This window comes from Charadrius vociferus, unplaced genomic scaffold (assembly GCF_000708025.1).
Source record: "Charadrius vociferus isolate BGI_N301 unplaced genomic scaffold, ASM70802v2 scaffold407, whole genome shotgun sequence".
Classification (NCBI taxonomy): domain Eukaryota; kingdom Metazoa; phylum Chordata; class Aves; order Charadriiformes; family Charadriidae; genus Charadrius; species Charadrius vociferus.
Window position 1 is genome coordinate 1,234,058 of NW_009649852.1, and position 9,643 is coordinate 1,243,700.

Genomic DNA, 9,643 nt, shown 5'->3' on the forward strand with positions numbered 1-9,643 from the left:
GAGGCTGTTGAGGCCCCATCCCTGGAGGTGTTGAAGGCCAGGCTGGACGTGGCCTTGGGCAACCTGGGCTGGTGGGAGGTGTCCCTGCCCAGGGCAGGGGGGTTGGAACTGGATGATCTTCAAGGTCCTTTCCAACCTAAACCATTCTATGATTCTATGATGCTATGATTTCCTGTGAGGAGCAGAGAAACAGGAGCTTAGGTAAGCTGGACTGCACAACAGACCTCAGAGAAATCTACCTTGAAGGCACAAGTAAAAAGCTGGTGAGAAACAATCTTCCTTACCACTTACTAACTGGTGCAGGCCTTGGAGGCTTCCTCATTAAACCTTTCTTCCTTGGTGTAATCTGGATGCTCTCCGGTGGGATTTTCAGGCTTTCAATGACGACTCTGGCGAGGTGTATTCGCCCCAGCAATGCCAACCTGTCTGCGCTCAGGGATGGGACACGAGCTGCTTCTGTGTGATCTTTTGGAGGAGTAAGTGATCTAGTAGGAGAGCAGGAGAAAAGATAAAACTGAGGATCAGGACGACACAAACATTCTTAACACAACCACATGGAAGAAAAACTGTAGCTTGGTGGGATATTATTTTAAAACTGCTCATGGTTCATTAAAATGCACTTTTTAAAGTATGTTTAAAATGCACTTTTTAAAGTAAAGCATTCATTAAAATGCAGTTTTTAAATTAAAGGTGGTTTTTTTGTATTTTTTACAACAAACCGGGTGGTCTCTGTACCATAAATCTTACAATATACAATACCTAGGGTACATAAGTGGAAAAAAAAAGGGCATGTTCCACATTGTTGGAGTTTTGAAACAAGCTTATGCAGCCTAACCCTGCAAAAAGAAAAGCTTTATTTGATATCATATACAAAAAAAGGGGGAAGATAGAGTTCTGCACATGGGCAAGTCATTGCTGCAAAGGAACAGCAATTGGATTTTTGTCTTAATTTAAAATCTCACTTGCACTTTATTTGCAAGACTTGGCTTGTAAATGGTTTTGTGTTGGTACCGCTGGAGATTGGAATTTTATCTGAATGTAAAGACAGCAATATTTGTAAGAAAAGTTTCAGAAATAATTGTTTGGAGTTGAATTAGAAAAAAAAAAAGTCCTAAAACGTTAATACTAACTGTTACTGTACAAGTAAAGTTTGATAACTGAATTTTTAGGGACACTTTTATTGGTTCTGTCATGGAAAAAGGGAATACAATTTAGATCACGTCAGAACAGAAGTGGATTTACTATAGCTATAGGAGAGCACAAATCAGCAGCGAAACAGACTGCTGATGTGAACTCTGTCCCTGCAAAGCAGATGCAAATTTTACGCATATAGAGACATTGTGCAAAGACAGATAATAGGATGTGAGTTATGTCATAGCTGTTACTTACACGAGGCCACAGAACTGCACAAAGCTGGCCTGGAATCTGTTTTTTTTTCAGCACAGGGGCTAATTTATGATGAAGGTTACATACACAGTGATTATGGTTTCAGGAGACAGGGGGAGAGTTCAGCTGAGAGGCCCGTTCAGGCCTTCGTGTTTCCGCTTCCACAGTTCAAAATGTTATTATTAGGCTTATTGCATTTTTGGCAAACTTGTAATTTTAACTAATTGTATTTCAATAGTTTCTTTAACAATGTATAGGGTGATGCTGATGCTCTATCGTTCCCAGTGATGCTACGAAAACTCCCCACCAAAATGTTTATTCAGAGTGTGATAATGACAGAGCGTGATAACATATTCTGATTCTTGCTAATACTAACTTACAATGAGCAAGATGCTGCAAAACAAGTCACCAACGTAACTATTCACCTGGGTTTAATTTCTGTCACCTTCTGATCCTGATCAAAGGCATTAGAACCCTCCTGTGGATTCATTGGATCAGCTTTCTTGAGAGTTTCTGTCTTGGTTACTTTTTTGGAGGAGTGAACATCATCATCACTGAGGAAATCACTTAAACTGGAATCAGATTTCTGAAACAGAAATAATGCACATAAAATAAGAAGTTAACTATCACTGTCAAGAAAGACAAGTAATGGTCATGACAAAGAAAAACAAAACAACTTGTGGATTGCATAATTCAAAACAATTAAAACTGTATCAAAATTTTTCAGAGGTTTTAAAAAAAAGTCTTCATAGACAGCCTCAATCCTACCAATTTCCAAACTCACTGCTTGACTTTGTAGTCTTAATAGTATTCTTTTAATAATATTAATTTTAAGCGATGTTCTCACAAGCTTCTGTATGATACTTAATGCTTATTAAGCCTTACTAATACTGAAACCTGTAACGGTTTTTGATGCAGGCTTCTGGTTTTCTTCAGCTCAGGGACTACGTATTAAGCACTTTTCTTTTGCTCTCCACTTACAGGAGCTGTATAAAAGAGACTCTCTAGCAGACTCTGGTCGTAATGGGGATCATTGAGTTCACTGTCATACACCTCACTCCCGAGAGAGAGAGAATCCAAAAGGGAACCTGTCCGATCCCAGAAATGCACAGGAGATAAATCAGCGCTGTGGACACAAGAGAAAGAAACACAACTTAGCGTCGCAAGTTCTGCAGTCAATGTCTTATGAATTCCGACAATACTGTCTGTTCTATACTGATTTGTGCTATTTTGCTCCAGATACAGCTAAACTGTGCTTACGCAGCTCTGTGACCCAACCTGATGGGTTATCTTGTGACAACATCTCTGGAGCCAATGTGAAAGAAGCGCGTGTGAATATATATCCGTAGAATCATGGAGCAATTTAGGTCGGAAGGGATCTCTGGGTACCATCTGGTGCAACCACTGCTCAAAGGCAGAGGATGCAAATACGCAAACTGTCCAGTTGGATTCTGAATATCTCCAAACCTCTATTCCACAACCTCTTTGGGCAACCCATTCCAGTGCTTGATGACTTTCATCATAAAATGTATCTATTAATAACTACCTATAATTTTTATCCGTAAGTACTTTATAACTTTTGGAATGCTTTAGGATACCAGTAATACTTAAGGACAGTTTACTTTAATAAAAACACAAATACAAGCTGTATCTGAGTAGATAAATACAAGCATCTTTAGAACGTGGTTGGAGCCATGTTGGGTTTTGTTTGGTTTAAGGGTTTTCTATCTGTGCTGTGAGTTCAAAACCATTTTATGATCTGCAAACACTTCAGTGTCATCCAGTGACAAACCGCAGGGAAAAAATAAGTGCAGGGCACAAGACGTATGAACATAAATTCTGAACCATATCTGACACAAAACCTGTATGCTTCATATTCCTGATTTGGACACAATGTAAGCATCGTTTATGCTCCCACTACATAACATGAGAGAAAAAGGTCAATATAATATTTAGAGAAAGATTAAAAATACTTGTTGGTTCTCTCCATTTTTAATTTATGGACTGCAAGTTCTTCAAAGGAACACTGTATTTGTTTTATGTACTTAACATTTTAGGACACTAGCGTTACAACAATTAAATAACCTAATTTTATCAAAGATTGCAGTTAATCTTTCTGACATCACTTTTACATCAAAGGACTTTGAGCTGCCCAGGTTGTAACGCACTGAAGTTGAATGCAAGCTGAGGTATGAAACACCTCCATCACTTGCACGTATGAGTCACTGATTACATTTCCAGAAATGTGAAGAACTTGAACAGCTGAGAGACATTTTTCAGTATAAAGTGTTCAAACAAGGACAATTTTGTAGCAACCTCCAGGGCTTTACACTCACCTGCCCAACAGTAACTGTATCACTCTCTCTTCGGAGTTTAGGTCAAATTCATGACCTGAAACTTCAGATGGGAAGAGGTGGGGATCTTCAGAAACAGGCACATAATTTGAGTTCAAACCTTTTGGGCTCCTGGATAACAGCGATTGCAGCACAGAAAGCAGTAAAAGGAAAAATAAAGATATTAAGGCACAGTCGAGATTAATCCATCAAGGATAAAAATCAAAGGTGATGTACAGCCTTTTCTGGTTTTCAGCTTAATCTCTAGATACACAAAAACTTCCTGCAACCCTGCAGTCTGCTGCAAATCACATTCAAAATCTTATACTTTGCAATGTATCATAGAATCATAGAAACATTTAGGTTGGAAAAGACCTTTAAGATCATCAAGCCCAACCATAAAGGTTGGTCTAATCTTGGAGACTAAGCACAGCTGCCGCAAACAAAAAGAGAGAGGGCCTGAGAAAGACAAGCAAGATGTCTATAAATTATGTTCTATCAGTTTTTCCTGGAAAATCCAAAATCATCTACTTTTAAACAAATCGGATTAGTTTGAGCGGAAATAATTTCAATTGTGTTTGCAACAGCATCTTTGACTGTCAAAGACGATGAGCTTATTTTCTACTTTATAGAGGAACAAAAGACAATATTCCTATATTTTAGGAATTTAAGTTCCCCCCGTAAAAAACATGCATTTGTCTTAATACTTCTAAATGGCAATTTCACTGAATTAAGAACATTTACTAAGCCTAGTACTAAACGAAGGTGGACTTAGAAGTTGAAAAAGAAAGATCATATGGAAGAAGATAACGACCACTAATTCTGAGAACGCAGTTATAGATGCAAATCTTCATGGGTATTTTGGCACCAAGAGATGCAAACTAGAATATTCAAAAGTACTCAATTTATGTCACTAATTACTTACATTTCTTAGAAAACCTGTTCTCTGCGATGAAGTACCATTTAATTTGCTATGTTCCTTACATTGCTCTTATTCCTTACCAATAGTTAATATTTCCTTATCAAATAACTCTGTACTAAACACAAATATACTGCGAAACAAAATTAAAATCAATGACAAATCAAGGCTTACTACACGATGATTAAAATCAATTCACAAAATGTAGGCTTTTATTCACAAGTAGAAATTAATTTCCCATTTGAATGAGAATCCTAAAATACATCACACGAATCTCAGTATTTAATGTTTTCCTGATAAGGCCTCAAAATTTGTGGTTTGGTACTTAATCTCACTTTCCCCTTTCCAAGCTCACTTTGCTGGTGCTTTGAAATCATCTCTCTCTATAAAAGGAGGCACTTCATTTAGTTCAATCTCCACATCTGGGCTAGACTTCATTGCGGAAACAACCATGGCATCACGGAGTTTATTGCCTTGATCCAAAAGAGCTGAGAAAGAAGCAGAAGGATTAAATCTCAGCATTCAAACGCAATTTAAAAGCAACGTGTAAACACAATAAATGTGCCAGCTACAGTCAAGAAATTTCTGTTTTCAGCGGTTCTAAAGAGATCCTGACATACAGGAGATTAAGTGCGTGCTATACACCACCAAACAGACAGCACAGCCGGGAGTGAGTGAGAGTAATCCTCTGTCAGTCTCCCACTCAGAGCCCTACAAATAACTCATCTGCACACACCGAGTCAGGCATTAGAGGGGCATTATTAAGATACAGCAGCAAGATTAATTTACGGAAAAGTAGCTTGTCACCTTAGGGTGTCTCAACAGCAGGCTAATTTTAGGTCTTCTCTGTAAATATAAAAAATAACTCAAAAGACAACACATATGGGAATGCGCCCTACTTCGATGCTTATTTGGATCCAGTCCAGGCGGTCTGTGAGCTAAAAGGGATGCTAACTAACAGGTGATGGAAAAGAAATAATTTTCCACCTGAAAATGCCAACGGCATAGAAACCCTCCCAAGACCTATTGGAACACGAGAGGCACCTTTTACTGCCAGCTCGGAAGACATGTCAATGATTAAACAGTCTGTGAAGCTGAACTTCCTTTTGTTTTATCCCTCCGAATCAGAGCTCAGGCATACCGCTACAGCAGCATGTTTTGCCTGATCTGGATACTCAAGCCACTTTCCAACAAGACTAAATCAGTATTTTTTAAGTAAAGACCTTTTTATTATCATGTTCTGTTTGAAATAATACAGTGAGAGCATGCAATGTATCACTTTTCCTTCAGTCTTTATCTCTAGATAGGCACCTGAAATATTATCAAGAACTATTAATTGTGAAATCTAAGATGAGGGCAATTGTATACAAACCCGAAAGTAGGTCTTTTGTGGCTGGGTTATGCAAAGAGAGCACCCGCGTGTTTGTTCTAGCAGGTGCTTCAGGCTCAGTGCTGGTGGGGAACACTTGCTGTTTTGAAGGATTCACTTTCAAATGTCCATCTGGTAAAATCTGACGGTGATGAGCAGCAGAAAAAGCATCCTTTATGTTTTCAGAGTTCTCTTGAAAGAGCAAATGGTCCTTTCCTCTATTGAAAAATGAAACGTTATTTCAGTAATGACTAAAGTGGATTGGTAGAGGAATTCAAATCTCTTCAAATTCTCCCTAGCACTGCAGCTGCTCCCCTTCTGTACATGCTCCAAAAAGAAATGCGACGTTATTTTAATGTCTCCTCATCTTCCACTAACACCATGAGAGAGACCAACTCAAGCTGTAAACAAAAAGACTTGTGGCACCTCTTGTGTCATTTAGCAGAGCTTGAACTAAATCGCCATAGGATGCAAGTTTATATCAGACGAGTAAGCTCTGAAATCCTGAATGTTCTGGTTTTCATATAAAACGCACGTTCAAAAAGATCAAGTATTCCATAACCCACAAGTGTATGGCCATTGCTTAAAATAAAGTGTGTGAACTGCAAAATAAACCAGAATTTTGTCATGGGGAAGAAAAGATACCTGGGAGTTGTGGCTTCGCTATTGTTAACGGACTCTTGGTCAGCAATAGTCAACCGCGTTTGCCTGGACTGCTGTGACGGAGCAAGAAACTGGGGCTTGCTGCTTCCCTGAGCAGGAGCGATATCTAAACTTGCATCTGTGGTTGGGATAGAGCTGCTGGTGTCATACAGTTCCGGCAGAGGTTCTAGAACTAGTGAGACCTGAAAGACAGAATGTGAAAACAATATTTTGTTCTTTTCTTAATTAAGTGCAACACACACTCTGTTCAGTTTTACATTTCACACAATGGAAAACTGTTGCTTTTATGTACAAAGTAATATTTGTACCATACAGTTATGTAACATTGTAAAACTCCAACATATTTACAACAACTTCTTTCACATTCCATGTTTTCAAATCGCAGGCAACTATCTTTCAGCATAAATTGTCCAGAGCCAGGACTGCAAAACAGAACACCACCTTCTCAATGCCAGATTGCAATTTCAGCCCACTGAGGATCCGGAGAAGTGTTAGAATTGTGTATCCATTTTTAAATCCAGTTAAAACTCTCTCCTCAGCGTAGAGACTACAAATTTTCTTTATCAAGCTGAGCTATCAATGCCACATGTCTTTCTAAACAAAACAGAGTCAACACCATCGGTATTCATTTTTCATTCGCCACCTTAGTTCACGAATGCCTTGGACAGAGACCAGGTCTGCAGTGTGCACAGCACTGTTTGATCCTGGCACCTGATCATACCAGTCTGGAGCACTCAGCACAGGAGAGACATGGACCTGGTGGAGCGGGGCCAGAGGAGGCCCCGGAGATGCTGGGAGGGCTGGAGCCCCTCTGCTGGGAGGACAGGCTGGGAGAGTTGGGGGGGTTCAGCCTGGAGAAGAGAAGGCTCTGGGGAGACCTTATAGTGGCCTTCCAGTGCTTAAAGAGGGCTTATAAGAAAGATGGGGACAGACTGTTTAGCAGGGCCTGCAGCGATAGGACAAGGGGTAACGGCTTTAAACTAAAAGAGGGGAGATTTAGACTAGACCAAAGGAAGAAATGTTTTACGCTGAGGGTGGTGAGACACTGGCCCAGCTTGCCCAGAGAGGTGGGAGATGCCCCATTCCTGGAAACATTCCAGGTCGGGTTGGACGGGGCTCTGAGCAACCTGGTCTGGTTGAAGATGTCCCTGCTCATGGCAGGGGGTTGGACCAGATGGCCTTTAAAGGTCCCTTCTCACCCAAAACATACTATCATTCCACGATTCTAACTGTTAAAGTAATACAATTTATAACAAAGAAAAAAGATGCAAGGACTACCTGCAGCTCTCCTAGTTTATCAGATGTTGGTGAAACTATGGCGAAAAACCCATTGATGGGATGGCTGGGAGAGAGCTGGGACAGTCCGGTGATTTGCACCCTGCCAACTGGAAGACGGTCAAGTTTCGTCATAACCTCCAGGACAAGCGCACCCATATCTGCAAAAATTAGGAACAGCTTCATTTCAGTCGCACACAACAAGGTCACAATTAAACACAATTAAAACTTTTTTTAGAATGACAGAGATGCTAGAGGTTGTCATGTCATGAAACTACGATAATGACGCAACGGGTAAAGAAATGTTATACTGATAATAAATTACAATAAATAAGTACAAGATATCCAGTCTACCACAAAAGGACTACTTATGATAGTGCAAGGGACAACAATTTGAAACAGAAGGAGGGTAGATTTAGATTACATATAAGGAAGAAATGTTTTACGATGCAGGAGGTGAGCCCCTGGCGCAGGTTGCCCCGAGAAGCTGTGGCTGCCCCATCCCTGGAGGTGTTCAAGGCCAGGTTGGACGGGGCTTGGAGCAACCTGGGCTGGTGGGAGGTGTCCCTGCCCAGGGCAGGGGGTTGGAACTCGATGATCTTCAAGGTCCCTTCCCACCCAAACCATTCTGTGATTCTATGAGTAGTGATAGCAGACAGAGTTTTTACAGACTCTAGACATCATGCTTGCATTAATTTCCTGCAGATCTTTCACTAAATTAATTACCTTAATAACATTACAAACTCATCTGAGTACCTTTTTAATCTTCACACCCTTACAACACAAAAATGCCCACTTTATATGCTATGCGTAACACAAAATCATCTGATCTTGACACTATGGGGACTACAGGAGACTCCAATAGTTTGCAGACCTGAGCGCTAAACCTGACTACTAGAGAGACTGATGCCAGCAATTCCAGGCTGAGATCAAAAGCCTCCTTAATCATAGAATCACAGAATGGTTTAGGTTGGAAGGGACCTTGAAGATCATCGAGTTCCAACCCCCCTGCCATGGGCAGGGACACCTCCCACCAGCCCAGGTTGCCCAAGGCCATGTCCAGCCTGGCCTTGAACACCTCCAGGGATGGGGCCTCAACAACCTCTCTGGACAACCTGTGCCAGTGCCTCACCACCCTTAAAGTGAAAAATGTCTTCCTAATGTTTAATCTAAACCTGCCCTCTTCCAGTTTATAGCCATTCCCCCTCGTCCTGTCACTCCATGCCCCAGTAAAAAGTCCCTCCCCAGCTCTCCTGTAGCCCCTTTAGGGACTGGAAGGCCGCAATAAGATCTCCCCGGAGCCTTCTCTTCTCCTGATTTTTCTAATCAGGAAAACGACCTAAAAAGCCGTAAGTGAAATCAGGACTGGGGTCATTCGGTGGCTAAATAACTCCCCATTTTTTGTGGGTCTCCCCACAGCTCCCAGCCCCACCCGGGTGAGACGGCTCTACCTGTCAGGTAGGCAACGAACTGCCTGGGCCCGCAGCGCACAGCGTAGCGGGTGGTGGTTGTCCCCGCCGGTTGTCCCGGCCGTGAGGCGGGTTGGAAGATGGTACCGTCGGAGGTTTCACCCCACCACCTCAGGCGGACGAGGGCGGCGGGTGGCTTGGCGGCCGTCCATAGGACCCGGGAGACGGTGCAGCGGAGGAAGCAGCGCAGCGGGCCCTCCACTAGCGGCGGCCGGCTGGCGGGAGCGGG

At 41.7% G+C, this 9,643-nt stretch overlaps 1 protein-coding gene across 1 annotated transcript in view; it reads right to left on the bottom strand.

Moving 5' to 3' along the window:
* Positions 1-8,104, bottom strand: part of C2CD3 (C2 calcium-dependent domain containing 3) — a 64,318-nt gene extending 56,214 nt beyond the window's left edge. Inside the window, 8 exon segments of the mRNA XM_009890998.1 lie at positions 285-514; positions 1,805-1,972; positions 2,368-2,512; positions 3,723-3,851; positions 4,994-5,126; positions 6,011-6,225; positions 6,653-6,852; positions 7,949-8,104. Of these exon segments, the coding sequence (XP_009889300.1) occupies positions 285-514; positions 1,805-1,972; positions 2,368-2,512; positions 3,723-3,851; positions 4,994-5,126; positions 6,011-6,225; positions 6,653-6,852; positions 7,949-8,104 (1,376 nt within the window).
* Positions 8,105-9,643: the final 1,539 nt, after the last annotated feature.